Genomic DNA, 19,526 nt, shown 5'->3' with positions numbered 1-19,526 from the left:
AAAATTAAAAATGGTTTAACTAAAAACGCGAAATCTCGCCAAGGCTACTTTGCTCGCACTATACTAAAACTATAACCCTAAACAAATTTGGCGAAACCTTTCAGGTGAGAATAAAAGGAATAAAGTAAATTCTTTCTCGGTTATTCATTTTGTTCTACGATAATATATTCAAGAAAATATTTTGCATACTGTCCATTCCAACTAAATGCTGCTGTAAAATATGGTAAGTTTAATTAATTTAAGATTAAAAAAAACCCATATTCTTACAAATTCATACAAAACAATAAAAATTTTTACCTTGTATAACGTTATCCAAGTTTGTTAATCCAGAATTTTCGCTTTCACCAATTATTAAGGAAATAATGAAAACTAACATTATTTTGAGAAGCTCGAGAATACTACTAAGGGACGAATTAGTTTCTGTAGCTGAAAGCAAACTAAGACACATCGATTGCGTTAATAAATACTCAGAACAAACTGCCTGTGTTTACGTCAACAGACACACGTGGAACGCAACGTGGCAATGTTTTAGTTTCATTTGCAGTTTTGTAAATCACCGCAAGGTAGCGTATTCGAGCGCTGGAGTTCCGAATAATTCAGACATTGGGATGGTCGTCAAGTTTTTGCATGTGCAATATTGTTTTTGTTGGAAATATTGCTTCCTCGTCAAGCATGGGGAGGGATCAGAAAAAAAAAGAAAACTATAGAAGAAAGTGTCGTGATGGCCACAACATACTCGTTTCGTTAGATTTCAAAAATTTTAATGACTCGCGTCGGAAAGGGCTGAATAAAAAATTGACCAAAGTTATACTTCTTTTTTTGATTCACGTAATCGAGTTATTATAAACAAGGTCAGAATAACTCACCACAGTAAGGATATCGCATTGCAGTGTTGAGATAAAACTTTCGGGGCAGCTTTGAGTTCGTAATATTCCTCTTGCTGTAGTAGTCTTCATGGTTCATACCCATAACTGCACAATTTTCAAAGTCTTTATGGCAGGCCGTGCACCTTCCTGATGAGAAGCTCTCGTAGTCTGGACATTGAACTCCAACGAACTCACAGCTCTTAGGATTTATGCTTGCTTTGTAGTATTGCACTGCTTGCATATGACTGCATATCCTTGGCACTAAGGATATCGTGGCTACAAAAATATTAAATTGTGCAATTAAAATCTTAGATGAGATGAAGAGTATTGCGAAACTTTAAAAATAAATAGGGAAAAAAAACAGTATAAACTTGAACTCGCTTCTGACAAATTATCTGACAATCTGGTCTGCCTGTCTGTCCTCCCGTAATAACCCTTGAAGAAATAAAGTAAGATAACGTCAAAAGAACAACTTGCAGATTACTGCAGACACGTGTTTTGGCGTTACAAAGAACGTCTTTTTCAATGCAAAAGAAATGAGCATACGGATGAAAAAACATCCGGCATTTATTTATATTTATCTTATCTTTGAAGCCTTCGATTTGAACGAATTTTTATATTTATTTATTCACAACATAGTTTTTTCAGCTTACCACTTTGCTTTTACATTCCCGAACGAAATGAAAACATTTTATTTTATTTTTGCTGTTTCCATAGTAACTATTTATGTTTACCCTTATTTTGTTTTAGAGAATGCAATAAATGAATAAAACACTAGTGACATTAAAAAACGCGTGAATCAATATCCCATCGCTATTTTCCCTTCTCCCCTGCCAGATTCATTCAGATGGAATCGTCTTTACTTGGCCGATTGCCAAATTACATACAATCCGTGGTCAAACAGTACATCAAGTTTTGCAAGGGTTATTATTAGCAGGAAGGTTTTATGGCGCCATTTCGCCACTCGTCTGCTTTCATTTGTGCAGTCGTCGCGGTTTTCCGAACATGTTAAGCTTCCCTTGGAAAAATGAGACGCGCCTTGTTACTATAGCAGTAGACAGGCGCAGACATTTTGGCGGTGACTTTTCTCGTGATGGTCGGACAGTAATTCACAGAGTTAATTTTTTGATTTGAACAATTTTCCGCTCAATTTTTAACAGTTCAAATAAATAAATAAATAAATAAATAACATTAGCGCATACGGGGAATTTTTTGGCAAATATAGAAACATAGATCTCGAGCTTAAAGGCGGGTTTATCAAACAAACTTTGTTGGAAGAAGAGCATGTACAAAAAGAACCTTCTTTCTTGACTAAGGAACAAAATCTGTCTAAAAATCATTTTTTAGTACCAGAAAATTGAGCAAACTCTGAATATACTCTTAGTTTTTGTTTTTGAGAAATAGTAAAGTTATTTATAAAAATCAAAATACCATTTCTCGTAGACTTAATATTGACGCAAGTCAGATGAATGAATAAAATGAAGGGAATTTAAAGCGCAAAGTTTTTATTGTGAAATAATGATTGTTAAAATTGGAAATTTTTTATTTAAATTACTTTTTGGCAACCAAAAATAAAGGAAATTCGAAGTGCTATATTCTTTACCCGAAGGAATGAACAGCAAATGATTTTACTTTTCATAAAAATTATTTAACTAGGCGGACCTCTTTTTTTTTTTTTTTCTTTTTTTGCAACGGGGGAAAAAAATCCGAGGCGTTATTTTTCTACCTATTCGCGTGTCACATATGAATCGTTTTTTGGTAAAAGGGTAAACATTGTTTGCAAGTTGTATTATTATGTTTACTTTCAGCGAAGTTGATTCATATGTCCCAAGGGCCGTATTGGAAATTTTTTATTTAAATTACTTTTTGGCAACCAAAAATAAAGGAAATTCGAAGTGCTTTATTCTTTTTCCCGAAGGAATGAACAGCAAATGATCGAGATGGAATTTTTTGTTCTTTCATTACTAATTGGTTCGCACAGAAGATAAAATTCAATATAAAAAATCAAAGAAGAAGAGAAACAGTTAATGATATTGATTGAGGATAGCCTTTAGAATTCATGTTAAACCATTTGTAACTTTACTCCCAGCTATCTCAGAAGTTCAAGTGCGACTTACGCAAAAAAAATCTGCTGATTTGATTGATATCGACGTTTTAGATGCGCAAATACGTTATCATTCCCAAATTTGCGAAAGAATATTAATTGCTCATTTAATTAGCAATTTAATTAACATAATTGTCAATTACAGTCCTATACAGACAACTGAGTTTTTTGAAAAGTTCTGAATTTTTTGATACCTTATTTGTTTTGTAACTCTCTATCAATCCCAACAAAACAGCATAGAAATTTGTTTTTACATTTGTTAATTTTTACGTGATTTGCCTTTATCGTAATCACGAAGACAATGGTTTAAAAGACGTTTACCGGGTGAAGTGAGATCAATAAGCATTTTTGATTGCTCAACAATGAATTCCTCAAGAAAATTAAGTGTTTAAGTTTAGTTCAAAGTACAACTTTGTCTATAGCTACCTTTCTCAGAACTATTTTCAGTCTTCAGATTTATTGTTCTTTGAGATTCGTCAAGGAACAATTCACTGCGTAACAGTTAAAATGATGGAAAAGGCAGGATCTTTCTTTCATAAAAAAATTCAGGTTTTCAATACAGAAATTTCAGTAGAATTTTTTAAGTAATTAACTTACCATAAAGAAAATCTAAAGACAAGTAAGACTTTACAATGAGTCCTCTGCAACTTTCTTGCTTCGTTCCACCGTTTGGGTAAAAATCTGCATGGCCCAGAGGGTTGATGTCGCCGAGCACTTTTCCTTAAAAATTCATATTAATTTTCTATTAAATAAAAAATAATCATAAGTACTTTACGAAGCTAAGTCTACAAATCATATAATTTCATTTAATTTCGAAGAAAATTGTGTTTGACTTTTAATGAATATGATACAAATGGTAATTAGAAAGAAACCATCATGTTCAGCCTCATTATAAAACTTTCTTCTATGCTTTCGGTTTTATGTATTCTTGCAACGACAACTCAAATTTGCCTATTAGGGCAACATAGTAGGCAAGATCTGCTGACATGTTTTGTCTTAAGTTCAAATTTTGTAGTATTATCGTTGCCAAGTTGCTGCGATTCTTGTCTTTAGTTCAAATAAAAGGAGAAAAAATACGATTGCGCAACCCTTTTTTCAGTGGTTGATATCAAAAGCGAATCAGCTCCTTTTCCAGGAGCCCTGATGGGAGGTTACGAGAGGTCACTGTGACCTGCCCAAAACTTACTTTATTCAGCGAATTTTGCTTGACGATTTCGAATTTTTATAGTTGAACCCAAAATACTGGTTAACACAATTTGTTATGTAGGCAAAGTTTGAAATTTTTTGTAATATCATAAGTCGGTGAGATCCTTGACATAAGCTCAAATAAAAAGCTGTAATTAGCGCAAATATTGCAATAATGAACAATAATTCTTCCATTTTTCCTTTGACGGCGATAAGGACGACAAGCAGTGACTACCAGTTAATAGAATCAGAAAATTTGTCAACAATTATATTTAAAAAGCATTATTGAAAAAATGCGTGTTTAAAAAAAATATTGGCGTCCGCTATGTGGCGTGGTGGTAAGAAGTTGCGCTGACCTCGTGCGTCTTTAGTCCCGGGTTCTGACACAAGTGGCCAGTCAGTCGATTTTCGAGATGCAGAAAATCGACAATGCCCATGTCGTATGATTATGCGGTTTTTAAAAGATCTCTTGGGTATTAGTTTGGCTTCGAATATCCTGTGCAAAATTAAATTCCCCAGTTCAGTTTCGCATCGAAGAGAGCACAGGTGCCGCCATCTGGTGTTCGACTGGACGTCAAAACATTGACAACCGCTCCTTAATGGTGCATATGAAAGGTTGGATGCCATATGGTCATACTAAGATTGCTCGTACTAAGTCTGCATAAGGCAAAAAAAACTCTAATACAGCAACCTCCTTAGAAAGAAAGAAAAAAATCTTGGTGTTGCTTATTGAAAACTGCTAGATTAGAAATGTATACCTATGCAATATACCGATAGCCCGGTTATGCCATCAAGAGACTGCAGTTTTGTCCTTGTTATGGATTCATCAGACTGAAATAGACAAGAATCGAGGTGTAATCGTTCTTGCAACGATTAGAAAACTTGCCCCACCCAACCACTCAAATTAAAAGGACAGAGTAAGAACAAGTAAAAGCTTTTAAAAAGAAGTCATCATGAAAAGTAACATACCATATTCAGTGCCCCCGTTTGTATGGATGACGTCCACAAGATGTGCGTCTGAGGAATCCAACCTCTCTTCTTTTGATTTATTTTGAAATGGAGACAAAGCTGGATCTAATGCTATTTGGCAAAAGAAATGAATGTTACTTACTGGAGTTAACTAGAACCATTGTTACTGTGTGCTTCTAAATTGAAAGATTCAGAACGATTAGCAGAGAAATCACTGTTCCTAAACGATAAAAATATTGAATATTTTTGATAGATTAAACATTTCGCCATCAAGGATTACTTGATAGAGTATTTTGTTCATATTTTTCGAAACGATTCCATGTTCCATGGTTAACGAACTGAAATTTAACAAAATTCATGATTGTAGAATTGAAGGTCCCCAAAATTTATTAGTCCTCTATCAAGAGCATAAAGGTATATAAAGCGAGCCTTTCTTTTCAGAACGAAAACTTTACAACTGTTTCCATTTGTAAAAGAGGCGTCGTGTCGTGCTGCAACAATTTTTCATAAGTATGAAATTAACACGTGTTTCAAATTAAATGTTTTCGGCAACGTACGAAAAGTTACGATAAGTTTTTTCTGCAACTTTTTCTAAAGTATTTCACTGTTTTTTAAAATAAAAAAAAATGTAGCACAATTGAGGACTGATTTATCAAAAGGGAACATATCCATTTTCCAAAAATTTTCAGGGGGTGAAAAAAACGAATTAGGATAAAAGCGTAATAGTTTTGTCATTTTTTCTGTACACAGAATTGAGCACAAATGCACAGCAAGAGTACAGAGTGAGAAATGTTTACATGAAAAGAAAAACAAGGAGATATCGCCATCTTAATTTTGGATATGTGAACGAAAACCCTTTTGAACGAAAACCTAAATGTTGACAACCTCAATTTTACCAAAACCATTAATACTTCACTTTCTCATATTCTCTTATCAAAGTACTTGAACCCAAAACTAGTGGATTAACATTTGAAGATTTTGGACATGTAATCTTCTGAACTAAAATTTTTTCGAACTACAGATTCATTCAGGATATGTCCCCTTCTGTTAAAAATAAAATGTGTAGAGGACGGATTTGTTACCTTTTGATCAAAAAGTAAAACTTTACACTGAAGAATTTGAAACGTTTGGACTTCTTGAAAGTAAGTGATTCGATTAAGGTCATCTGAAAGATTTAGAAAATGTCACAAAATGAGTTTTTCCAAAAAGTGGATATGTTATCTTTTGATAAATTACTCCTCAGTTAATATGGGATGTATATATATATATATATATATATATATATATATATATATATATATATATATATATATATATATATATATATATATATATATATATATATATATATATACATCCAGTATCAGTTTGATACAATACCGATAAAAATTTCGTTAAAATGAAATCCCAGGTGTTGTAGTCTATCTAAAGAAACCAAAGCTACATAGAGATGGTGCAGTCTGATGTTGAACGATTAATCAGCCGCACCAAGGGCTCTGTGCTGAAATGGTAAAAAACTACTCTAATGAAAAATCAATGTACAGTCCGAGAAAAGAAAGTATCGCGCACTGATTTTTCTACCGGTAGAGTATAGTTTTTACCATAAAAACTTACAGCCCTAGGAACTATAAGCTAAATTTTCAGTAAGTTACCGCCCTTTAGCCCGGGCTAAGGCAGAAATACATGAAATACACCTCCAACTCAGTCATTCCAGCCGAAAACTGCAGTTTCGTGCTCATTAGCACTCATCAGCCCGGCATAGGAAGTGACTAAGCTGGAGGTGGAAAACCTCTTAAAGAAGCCAAAAGTGCCAAACAAACTGGTAGCTGATATAAAATTATCACTGACCAGACGAGTGACCGAAGCAATGGTTCGGTTCAACTCTAAGATTGAAGGCAAGGGAGTGGTATTTTCAGTAAGTTATCACCCTATAGCCTGACTTGAAATTAAAGGAACGGAATTATTAGTATTCGCAACTCCAGAGCTCGAATACGCTACCTTGCGGGGATCAACAATACTAAGCAAGTTATAAGTTACGGCATTTGTTTGTTTTACTTTTTTCATCCGACATTAGACAGTGGCTGGAGCGCCCCCTATAGTTTATTGGAGTTGCGAATACATTTTTTTAATTTTAATGTTGATCGAGTAAGTAAATTTTAAGTTGCCTTAAATTTCTGGCTTAGACGAATTAGATCACATTTTTCTAGAATTAGGTAAATACTTTTTTTTTTAATTTTATAATTAGATATACCAAACAATAGAACTTTATGTGAAAATTGTAATTAATTTGTTGGTTTAGAATTTTAGCATAGCAATTCTTTTTTTTTTTTTTTAATGTTAAAATAACTGTTTATTATTCACAGAGTTAGCTATTCAGAGTGAATAATATGAAGAAACCTATATAAAGGGAGTGGGACTCGAAGAGATGTTCGTTATTTGGGAGAGTCCGTTAAATGAGGTTTTACATAGATTTTGTTTTGCCATGCATTAAACATACTTTTTGATTAAGGTTACAGTTCTTTCTTTATTACTAAAAGTTAAATTTTAGATAACCTTTGATGAAACTCCTTTTGTCACGCTCCTGGTGCTGCTTCTCACACTGGTGCGTGAAAATTTGGCGCTTGGTTTTGAGAGGTGTAGCAAAGTTGATGAGAGTTCCTATTTTCTCTCAATAAGTTCCTAACATAGAGTAAGTATAATTTTTTTTCAGGTATTTTTAAGCATTTTTATTTTTACTAAATTAATTTGAAATTAAATTTGTCAAGTTGATAAAAAGTTGTCGATACCGACAGGGCTCGACCGATGGCATTTTTTGGCCGATGGGCCGATGCCGATTGTTGGCCGATTGTTTAAAGATGCCCGATGTCCGATGGCCGATTGTTTTTCTTCAAATGGCTGATTGCCGATGGCGAAAAAAAAAAAATCAAACGGGTATAAATTGCTAAGATTGTCAGAGAGTTGAAGGATCCTTCTCCCTTCTTACTCTTGCAAACATTTTCCTGATATTAAACAAGAAGTTCCGTCTAAAACTAAACGAGCCTACTTTCCCGTATGCCAATATCAACTTTCTAGTATCTTATCAATATTCTCAAAATTGGCTAAAAGCGCAAATTATTTCAAACATAATTTTTAATACTTAAGGCTGCTTTCTAGGAATAAACTATGCCTCGCTCATCTAAAGAATTAGATGTGTAAAAAATAAATAAACAAACAAATAAAGTAGAAGCCACTTTTCAACAAAGCAACTAATAAATTTTTTTTTCCATTAAAAGAAATCTTCAACCGCTTTCAAAAAGAAAAAAAAAAGAATTAAAATTAATATGCTCATTAAAATAAATACGTCACACCAAAAAAAAAAAAATCGTTCGTTTTTTTCCCCTGCTACCAAAAAATAAATAAAAAAAGGAATAAATGTTTTTTCAAAAATATATAAACAACAATAAATATTTCAATTTCTTTATCTTTATCTTTACTAATAACTAGTGGTACCCGCACGGCTTCGCCCGTAATAGCAAATTAAAAGGTCTTCTGGTTCGCCTGTATATTTACAAATGATGTGTGGTGAATTTTCTCGCCAATTGGCTAGTGCCCACGTTACGGTTCCACGTTATGATCATTTCGTATCTCGCCCATTGGCTTGTGCCCATGTTACGGTTCCACGTTATGATAATTTCGTAATTGACTCGTTCATCTTATGATATTTTTTTGTTCTTAAAATTGGAATAGAAAAAGAACAAAATCGAATTTTCGAAAAATCACTTCGAGGTGCACACCCCCATGCTACATACTAACTTTGTGCCAAATTTCATGAAAATCGGCCGAACGGTCTAGGCGCTATGCGCGTCACAGACATCCTACAGACATCCTACAGATATCCTACAGACATCCAGACATCCAGACATCCTCCGGACAGAGAGACTTTCAGCTTTATTATTAGCTAGTGGAACCCGCACGGCTTTGCCCGTAATAGAAAAATTAAAAGGTCTTTTGGTTCGCCTGTATATTTACAAATAATGTATGGTGAATTTTCTCGCCAATTGGCTTGCACCCACGTTACAGTTCCACGTTATGATAATTTCGTATTTTATCATATTTTTTTTCTTAAAATTGGAATAAAAAAAGAACCACATCGAATGTTCGAAAAATCGCTTCGAGGTGCACACCCCCATGCTACATACTAACTTTGTGCCAAATTTCATGAAAATTGGCCGAACGGTTTAGGCGCTATGCGCGTCACAGACATCCTACAGATATCCTACAGACATCCTACAGACATCCAGACATCCTCCGGACAGAGAGACTTTCAGCTTTATTATTAGTAAAGATAACTAGTGGCACCCGCACGACTTCGCCCGTAATAGAAAAATTAAAGGTGTTTTGGTTCGCCTGTATATTTACAAATAATGTATGGTGAATTTTCTCGCCAATTGGCTTGTACCGACGTTAAAGTTCCACGTTATGATAATTTCGTTTATCGCCAATTGGCTTGTGCCCATGTTACGGTTCCACGTTATGATAATTTCGTAATTTATGATAGTTTTTTTCTTAAAATTGGAATAAAAAAAGAACCACATCGAATTTTCGAAAAATCGCTTCGAGGTGCACACCCCCATGCTACAAACTAACTTTGTGCCAAATTTCATAAAAATCGGCCGAACGGTCTAGGCGCTATGCGCGTCACAGACATCCAGACATCCTCCGGACAGAGAGACTTTCAGCTTTATTATTAGTAACTAGTGGTACCCGCACGGCTTCGCCCGTAATAGCAAATTAAAAGGTCTTTTGGTTCACCTGTATATTTACAAATGATGTGTAGTGAATTTTCTCGCCAATTGGCTTGTGCCCACGTTACGGTTCCACGTTATGATAATTTCGTATCTCGCCAATTGGCTTGTGCCCATGTTACGGTTCCACGTTATGATAATTTCGTAATTTATTCGTCCATCTTATGAAATTTTTTTCTTAAAATTGGAATAGAAAAAGAACAAAATCGAATTTTCGAAAAATCGCTTCGAGGTGCACACTTCCATGCTACATACTAACTTTGTGCCAAATTTCATGAAAATCGGCCGAACGGTCTATGCGCTATGCGCGTCACAGACATCCTACAGATATCCTACAGGCATCCAGACATCCTCCGGACAGAGAGACTTTCAGCTTTATTATTAGTAACTAGTGGCACCCGCACGGCTTCGCCCGTAATAGAAAAATTAAAGGTCTTTTGGTTCGCTTGTATATTTACAAATAATGTATGGTGAATTTTCTCGCCAATTGGCTTGTACCGACGTTACGGTTCCACGCTATGATAATTTCGTATCTCGCCAATTGGCTTGTGCCCATGTTACGGTTCCACGTTATGATGATTTCGTCATTTATGATAGTTTTTTCTTAAAATTGGAATAAAAAAAGAACCACATCGAATGTTCGAAAAATCGCTTCGAGGTGCACACCCCCATGCTACATACTAACTTTGTGCCAAATTTCATGAAAATCGGCCGAACGGTTTAGGCGCTATGCGCGTCACAGACATCCTACAGATATCCTACAGACATCCTACAGACATCCAGACATCTAGACATCCTCCGGACAGAGAGACTTTCTGCTTTATTATTAGTAACTAGTGGCACCCGCACGGCTTCGCCCGTAATAGAAAAATTAAAGGTCTTTTGGTTCGCTTGTATATTTACAAATAATGTATGGTGAATTTTCTCGCCAATTGGCTTGTACCGACGTTACAGTTCCACGTTATGATAATTTCGTAATTTATGATTGTTTTTTTTTTCTTAAAATTGGAATAAAAAAAGAACCACATCGAATTTTCGAAAAATCGCTTCGAGGTGCACACCCCCATGCTACATACTTACTTTGTGCCAAATTTCATGAAAATCGGCCGAACGGTTTAGGCGCTATGCGCGTCACAGACATCCTACAGATATCCTACAGACATCCTACAGACATCCAGACATCCTCCGGACAGAGAGACTTTCTGCTTTATCTTCTTTACTAATAATAAAGCAGTAAGTCTCTCTGTCCGGAGGATGTCTGGAGGATGTCTGGAGGATGTCTGTAGGATGTCTGTAGGATGTCCGTAGGATGTCTGTGACGCGCATAGCGCTTAAACCGTTCGGCCGATTTTCATGAAATTTGGCACAAAGTTAGTATGTAGCATGGGGGTGTGCACCTCGAAGCGATTTTTCGAAAATTCGATGTGGTTCTTTTTTTATTCCAATTTTAAGAAAAAAACTATCATAAATTACGAAATTATCATAACGTGGAACCGTAACGTCGGTACAAGCCAACTGGCGAGAAAACTCACCATACATTATCTTCTTCTTTACTAATAATAAAGCAGTAAGTCTCTCTGTCCGGAGGATGTCTGTAGGATGTCCGTAGGATGTCTGTGACGCGCATAGCGCTTAAACCGTTCGGCCGATTTTCATGAAATTTGGCACAAAGTTAGTATGTAGCATGGGGGTGTGCACCTCGAAGCGATTTTTCGAAAATTCGATGTGGTTCTTTTTTTATTCCAATTTTAAGAAAAAAACTATCATAAATTACGAAATTATCGTAACGTGGAACCGTAACATGGGCACAAGCCAGTTGGCGAGATACGAAATTATCATAACGTGGAACTGTAACGTCGGTACAAGCCAATTGGCGAGAAAATTCACCATACATTATTTGTAAATATACAAGCGAACCAAAGACCTTTAACTTTTCTATTACGGGCGAAGCCGTGCGGGTGCCACTAGTTATTAGTAAAGAAGATAAAGATAAAGAAGATAAAGATAAAGCTGAAAGTCTCTCTGTCCGGAGGATGTCTGGATGTCTGTAGGATGTTTGTGACGCGCATAGCGCCTAGACCGTTCGGCCGATTTTCAGGAAATTTGGCACAAAGTTAGTATGTAGCATGAAAGTGTGCACCTCGAAGCGATTTTTCGAAAATTCGATGTGGTTCTTTTTCTATTCCAATTTTAAGAAAAAAAATTTCATAAGATAGACGAGTAAATTACGAAATTATCATAACGTGGAACCGTAACATGGGCACAAGCCAATTGGCGAGATACGAAACTATCATAACGTGGAACCGTAAGATGGGTACAAGCCAACTGGCGAGAAAATTCACCATACATTATTTGTAAATATACAGGCGAGCCAAAAGACCTTTTGATTTTTCTATTACGGGCAAAGCCGTGCGGGTATCACTAGTAAAGAAATAAATTTGATTATCAAAAAAAAAAAAAAAAAAAAACGTCTATGCATATCTTTATGTAGAAACATAAAGGTCTTATGTAGAAACATAGTCTTTATTGGATCCAGACTGAAAAATTATTTAAAATAGCATGGACAAATTATATAATCATCTTTATGTACAATTTACCATTGAATATCATTTACGAACTCTTTAATCATTTTTTACACCACTAATAACTTCATGAAGGATCTATCTTAATTTGTTTTTGGTTTCCTTTATGTTTTTTCTCTGGTAAGATAGTATTTTCAATTTTTAAAAAAATTCTTGAGTATTTTTTACTCATCAGACGATTTTTTGCTGACTTAGTTCAAACTTTTTTTTTTGGTAATAAAAATATTTAAACTTGTTTAAACGCAAAATTATGAAAAAAAAAATCACTTTTTTAATTTTTTTCGTATTGTTCCACCACTTCAAAAAATTCGAAAAAATTCCTGAGGGTAGATGAGCATAAAAGACATTTTCTGACAAAATTTAGTGAGTGACACTTTTTAGAAAGGCATTGAAAAAAGATATTTAAATGTTATTTCCGTCGCCAAAAATCGCGTTTGAAAATTATGACTATTACAATTTTTCATGTAATTTATTCCTAAGAATAAGGAAAAAAATACCATTCATTAATTTTGAATTTTACTTTGAAAAAAAAATAATTAAAATCGAAAAACAGGTTTTTTTGAAAAACTCGAATGTGGTTTGAGATAAAGAGCTGAAAATTTGGCTAAATTATTTTTATTCGACACCAAAATGATCCCCCAAACGGCCGCAAGGGCAAATTTAACATAGAAACCCGGCTACGGCCCTTTATTCGCCCAAAACTGAATGCATAAATTAAAACTTTTAGTCCTAATTATATTAAAAATAATTGTTTCACAGTAAAAACCATGGCTGCGGAGTCGGAGTCGGAGTCAATCTGATTTTGGGACAAAAGAGTCAGATTCGAGAGCCGAAAGTTTTTAATTCAGACTCGGAGTTGGAATCGGTCATTTTCCCTCGAAGTCCGCAACTCTGCCAATATTTGCGGAGTCGGAGTCGGACTTATTTTTTGATACATAAATTAGAGTCGGAGTCGAATTCCAAGAGTCAAAGTGTGTCATTTTTTCTCCGTATATAAATTTTTGCCAAAGCTACGAAGTCGAATTCAAAGTCAGCGAGTCGGAGTATGGAGTCAAGTGCCCCAAAATTCATGGAGTCGGTGTAAGTCGTCAAGAGCTATTTCCAACAAAATTTTCTTGAAATAAATCCGCCTTTAAGTTCGGAATCTATATTGACTTTCAGTTTCCTCGTAGGTGCTTATGTTAAGAGATTTGATCTGTTCAAAATTAAACGGAAAATTGATCAAATCAAAAAGATATTTTCAATACAAGTTCTTCATCAAACTATTTTCCCTACAAAGTTTGTTTGAAAACATTTCGCCTCTAAGTTCAAGATTTATTTTTGTTTGGAATAGGCGCTAATGTTAAGTTTTATTGACCTGTTCAAAATTGAACGAAAAATTGTTCAAATCAAAAAATGAAATGTGGGAATGAAATGTCCTCGCCGAGATCTTTAGAACAAAAATAAATTTGTTCGAATCGAACTAATCACTCGAAAGTTATTAGGGGAGAGGGGCAGAAGGGACAGACCGATGGATCGACATACATTTTCCCTCTTCTCAATAACCTACTTTCCAATTTTTAAATTTTCAATATTTACTTAATTATTTCATTTATTTTTGACTTTACTTTTGGTTTTCGCGAAATTTTAAAAATACATTAAGCTTTCTTTCATGCTTTTTCCTTCTTTTTCTAACTTTTACTGGGAAAGTAGGCTAAAAAGGGAAGTTTTTGTTTTATTAGGAGATTTTCAAGAAACTCTCCTATAATCAAGTGTTAACTTTTTCTTATAACAAAATTAGGAAAATTTCATTGTTTTCTCCCCCCCCCCTGAGTTAACCTCTACAGTAGAAAAAGCATTGATTCCATGATTTTCCTCTGCCATCCCCTCAGAGAAAAACAAGGAATTGTACTGATATGCTATCAAGAAAAACTCTCGTTTGGTATGTAAGTAATTTTATTCTGGTAGTGATACGAAAGACTTCAAGACAATTCTAAGACAAGAGATTTTCTTTTTGCCTGCAAATACAGATTAAAAATATATTATCCTTTTTGGGAAAATACGTTTGTTTTTCCAAAATATTGAGGGTAAATTGGCCGCCCCTAAAAAAAGTGCCGCCCGGGGCAAACTACCTCCTCCGCCCCACCCTAGCTACGTCACTGATCTCACGTATTCCCCCCCCCCCCTATCACTTTAACTATATTTGGTCAATACAAGTATAGTGCAATCGGAAAACCGGAGTTTGAAACTGAAAAAGGCTATTAAGTGAAAGTAAAGTAAGTTCGTACGCAAAATGTATATATTGTTACAAATTCTGTAAATAGTAATTATTGTAGTAACGTAACCTGTAAATAGTTTCCCGTAATGAATATACAACCCCTTTTCATTCGGCTAAAGTATACGACCCCCCTATTTCTTTTTTTGTTCATTGATAAAATTTGATAACGGTTTACTATTTTCCAGAAGCGTTTGGAATATTTGAGAGATTTCTTTCGATGTTTATAAAGGCGTCCCGCATGATAAAAAGTTGAGTTTCGATTGAGATTTCGAACTGAGAGCGTATTTGCTCTGTTTATAGCGAGGCATTTCGCTGTGTTGTTTTCGTATTTGGAAGTAAATACGTGTGTAACCGTTAAGTTTACGGTGTTGAGTGATATTTGCTTAATTGCTGATGATTAATTTAGCAGTTGTTAACGATTTCTATTGTACATAGTGTAAATAAAGCTCCTGTGTTTTTATCAAGAACTGTGTCTTCATTTCAAGAAAGTGGGAGTCGCACCGAATCCGTTACAATTTGGCGCCCAACGTGGGGCTTCTTCTGGACTTTCTTGGAGTAAGTGTGACTTTGGACATTTTTTTCATAAAAACTTTTTGAATTTGGACTTTATTTTTATGGTGATTATTCGCGCAATGGATGAACAATTAAAACAACTTCTTGACGCAATCAACTCTGTGAAGGGTGATATGGCGGCTAATCAAGAACAATTAAAAAATGATATGGCGGCTAATCAAGAACAATTAAAAAATGATATGGCGGCTAATCAAGAACAATTAAAAAGTGATCTGACTGCTAGTATGTTGGCAAATCAAGACCAGTTAAAAAGCGATTTAACGGTGCTGAAAAAGGACTTAACGTCTAACCAAGAAGAAATTAAAAACGACCTTATTTCGGTAAAGACTGTGATGGAAAATAAATTTAATGACATAGAGCATCGAGTTGATGCTATTGAAGAAAAATTTGATACCGTTGAAAGCCGATTCAATGCTGTAGAAAATAAATTTGAAAAAGAAGATAGAAGATTTCATCTACTTAAAGAAGAGATCTTTAAGGACGTGGAAAGGAGATTGGCGACCGCGGAAAGCAGCTCTGCACAATTTGGCGCTCCCACATCGGTTGTTCGACCGTCCATTAAACTTGCCACATTTGATGGGAAAACTTCGTGGCAGGTTTACAAAATTCAATTCATGATAGTGGCGGAAGTGAACGGATGGGACGCTGCTACCAAGGCCTGCCATCTTGCAGCATCCCTGAGAGGTGACGCAGCGGACATTCTTCAGACCCTTCCGGACAGCCAGCGCCTGGATTTCGCCGCCCTCACATCTGCGTTGGAGCTTCGCTTCGGCGAGAAGTGCCAGAAAGATTTCAGCCGACTCCAGTTGAAGTCCCGTTTCCAGAAAACCGGGGAAACCCTGCAAGAGCTAGCGGCGGACGTCGAGAGACTGTCTCATCTTGCTTTTTGCGACTGTCCTGCGGATGTTCGAGACAACCTGGCACTCAACTACTACATCGACGGGGTTCGAGATCCGGAAATCCAGAAAGCTCTACGGATGGCGGATGTCAAAGACCTGAATTCTGCTGTTGTGTATGCGATGAAGTTGGAGGCCGCCCAGCAAGCAACCCGTGTGGATCGCCATCCCATTTGAACTCTGGAAGCTGATGAGTCTGATTCCAGGTCGTCCCATCTCGCTGAACTGGAGAGACAACTCGGTGACTTGGCAAGACATCTGAACAGCATAACAGCCCAAAAGAAACAAGAGCAGAAGTGCTGGAAATGCGGTAGTGAAGGGCACCTGCGAAGGAGTTGTCCTGCTCGCCAAGCTACGCGAGGGAAAGAAATCACCTCCACCAGAGCTCTGCAGATTTCCTCTACTAGTAGTGGCAGTGATGGACTTTTCATTTACGCACATGTAAATGGGAATCCTTGCAAACTGCTTGTCGACACTGGAGCCAATGTGACAGTCGTTAGGACAGATGTGGCTCGTGAATTTGGATTGAAACTGTTGTGGACATCGCCACGCGTAAGTCTCCAGACTGTGACAGGTGACAAAATTGAGATTGAGCGTAAAGTGGACTTGGAAATAGTGTTTGGGAATGCCACCTACCATCATACGGCATTCGTTGCGGATATCACGGACCCCTTCATTCTCGGATTGGACTTTTTAAAGAAAAACGACTTCACCCTTGACTTCAAGACTAATGAACTGCACTCGATGAGAGAAGACATAGCCATCTTCAACGTTGAAAATGATGTAAAATCCGCTCATCAAATAATAGCCGAAACAGATTTATGGATTCCCTCAAGGGCAGAATCATTAATACCTGGCTCCATTGAAGAAAGCAATAGTTTTCGATTTGGACTCATTGAATACCCTAACCTAAGCAATAGCCTAAAGGGAGTGCTGGTGGCATCTACGCTTGTGGACCTTTCTAAGGATGTAATTCCTGTGAGAGTCGCCAACGTGAGTGAAAGGCCAAGGAATATCCGAAAAGGTGAAGTGTTGGCAACTTGTACTCCAGTAAACTGCATCATTAGAAGAATCAATTCCCCTGAGACTGTGTCTTCTGAGTCCTTAACATCGAAGTTAATTGGGAGTGCGCCGTTATCTAATGATCAAAGAACTGCTGCGGAACAATTGGTGGACGACTTCAAGCATCTGTTTTCATCTACATCGGAGGATGTGGGCCGGACGGATTTAACGCAGCATAGGATCTATACTGGAGAACACCCCCTATTAAACAGCATCCAAGACGACTACCGTTTGCCAAGAAGGAAGAGGTCGAGACCCTCCTGAAAGAGATGCAGGAGAATGATGTCATCGAACCCTCGTCCAGTCCTTGGGCCTCGCCCATCGTCTTGGTCCGAAAGAAAGATGGCTCCACTAGATTTTGTGTCGATTACCGACGGCTGAATGAAATCACCAAGAAAGACAGTTACCCTCTTCCACGGATAGACGACACCTTGGACACTCTTTCCGGACACAAGTGGTTTTCGACCCTGGACTTGAAGAGCGGCTACTGGCAGGTTGAGATACACCCTGATGACCGAGAGAAGACAGCGTTTACAACTGGACAAGGCTTATGGCAGTTTAAAGTGATGCCCTTCGGCCTCTGCAATGCACCAGCTACGTTCGAGCGTCTTATGGAGACAGTGTTAAGAGGACTTTCCTACGAATCCTGTCTGGTCTACTTAGACGATATCATCATCGTGGGACGCAGTTTCGAAGAACATCTGGCAAATCTTAGGAAGGTGCTGCAAAAGCTTAAGGAAGCCAATCTGAAGTTAAGCCCGTCCAAATGTAATTTGTTCCGCCGGGAAGTGAACTACCTTGATCACATCATCTCTTCTGAAGGGATTTCAGATGTTCTGAAAGAAATACATAGTAGTGCGACTGGAGGACATTTTGGTGCCTTGAAAACCCTCAATAAAGTTCGGGAGCGCTTCTTCTGGAGCAAGGCGAAGGATGACGTGGAGAAGTGGTGCCATTCTTGTGACGCCTGTGCTGCTCGTAAAGGACCGAAGAAAAGAAGCAGAGGGAAGCTACATCTGTACAACGTTGGAGCTCCTTTCGAACGAATTGGGATCGACATCCTGGGTCCTCTACCAAGAACTGCTGATGGGAACAAATACATTCTTGTTTCCATCGACTATTTCACCAAATGGCCCGAAGCGTATCCCATTCCAGATCAAGAAGCTACCACCATAGCAGAGACTCTAGTCCAACATTGGATCTCGAGATATGGAACACCTTTGCAGATTCATTCCGATCAAGGGAGGAATTTCATCTCTGCTGTGTTTAAGGGCCTATGTCAAATTTTCGGAATTGAGAAAACTAGGACAACACCACTACACCCACAATCGGACGGCATGGTGGAGAGATTTAACCGCACAATCCTGAATAATCTCTCGCTTATGGTATCCAGAAATCAACAGGATTGGGACAAGAAGCTACCTTTGTTCCTGCTGGCCTACCGGAGTGCTGTCCACGAGACTACCGGATATGCCCCATCTCAGATGATCTTCGGACGACAGCTTCGGCTACCTTGTGATCTCGTCTTCGGTCGTCCTCCGGATGCGCCTTCATCGCCTGAGGAGTACATCCAGGATCTCCAGGCCCGGTTGGAAGACGTTCATAACTTCGCACGAGAGCGAATCAACATCGCGGCGGAGAAGATGAAGACCCGATATGACACAAGGTCTACTGGACATGAATTCAACGAAGGCGACAAGGTTTGGTTATGGAATCCCATCCGACGGAGAGGTCTGTCACCCAAATTGCAGTCGCATTGGGATGGACCCTACAAAGTCCTTAACCGACTAAATGATGTCGTAGTGAGGGTCCAAAAACCACCTAATGCAAAACCTAGGGTTGTACATTATGATCGGTTAGCCCCATACTATGGCCATAGTTCATGAGTATTACGTAAACAACCATGGTTGATAACATAAAAGTTGTAGATAATTTTTTTGCTTTTAATGTTTAGTAATATTTCTTGTTATTATTGTGTTTCCTATGCATTATTGGTTATTATTTAATGTGTGTATTTGTGAACTTGTGATAGAAGTTTGCACCCTTTCTGTGGATTGTACTGCCCGGGACGTGCAGTCCTTAGGAAGGGGGCAATGTTACAAATTCTGTAAATAGTAATTATTGTAGTAACGTAACCTGTAAATAGTTTCCCGTAATGAATATACAACCCCTTTTCATTCGGCTAAAGTATACGACCCCCCTATTTCTTTTTTTGTTCATTGATAAAATTTGATAACGGTCTACTATT

General features: G+C 37.1%; 1 protein-coding gene across 1 annotated transcript in view; it reads right to left on the bottom strand.

The window, feature by feature from the left end:
* Positions 1-866: 866 nt before the first annotated feature.
* Positions 867-19,526, bottom strand: part of LOC129232253 (pancreatic lipase-related protein 2-like) — a gene marked incomplete at its 3' end in the record, with an annotated part of 33,311 nt that continues 14,651 nt past the window's right edge. The window contains exons 4-6 of the mRNA XM_054866460.1: positions 5,125-5,235; positions 3,568-3,690; positions 867-1,142 (exon numbers count right to left, since the gene is read on the bottom strand). Of these exons, the coding sequence (XP_054722435.1) occupies positions 867-1,142; positions 3,568-3,690; positions 5,125-5,235 (510 nt within the window). The remainder of the gene's footprint in view (positions 1,143-3,567; positions 3,691-5,124; positions 5,236-19,526) is intronic.

This window comes from Uloborus diversus, unplaced genomic scaffold (genome assembly GCF_026930045.1).
Source record: "Uloborus diversus isolate 005 unplaced genomic scaffold, Udiv.v.3.1 scaffold_1118, whole genome shotgun sequence".
NCBI lineage: Eukaryota > Metazoa > Arthropoda > Arachnida > Araneae > Uloboridae > Uloborus > Uloborus diversus.
The sequence above is the reverse complement of the archived record's forward strand: the minus strand, read 5'-3'. Positions and strand labels throughout refer to the sequence as shown.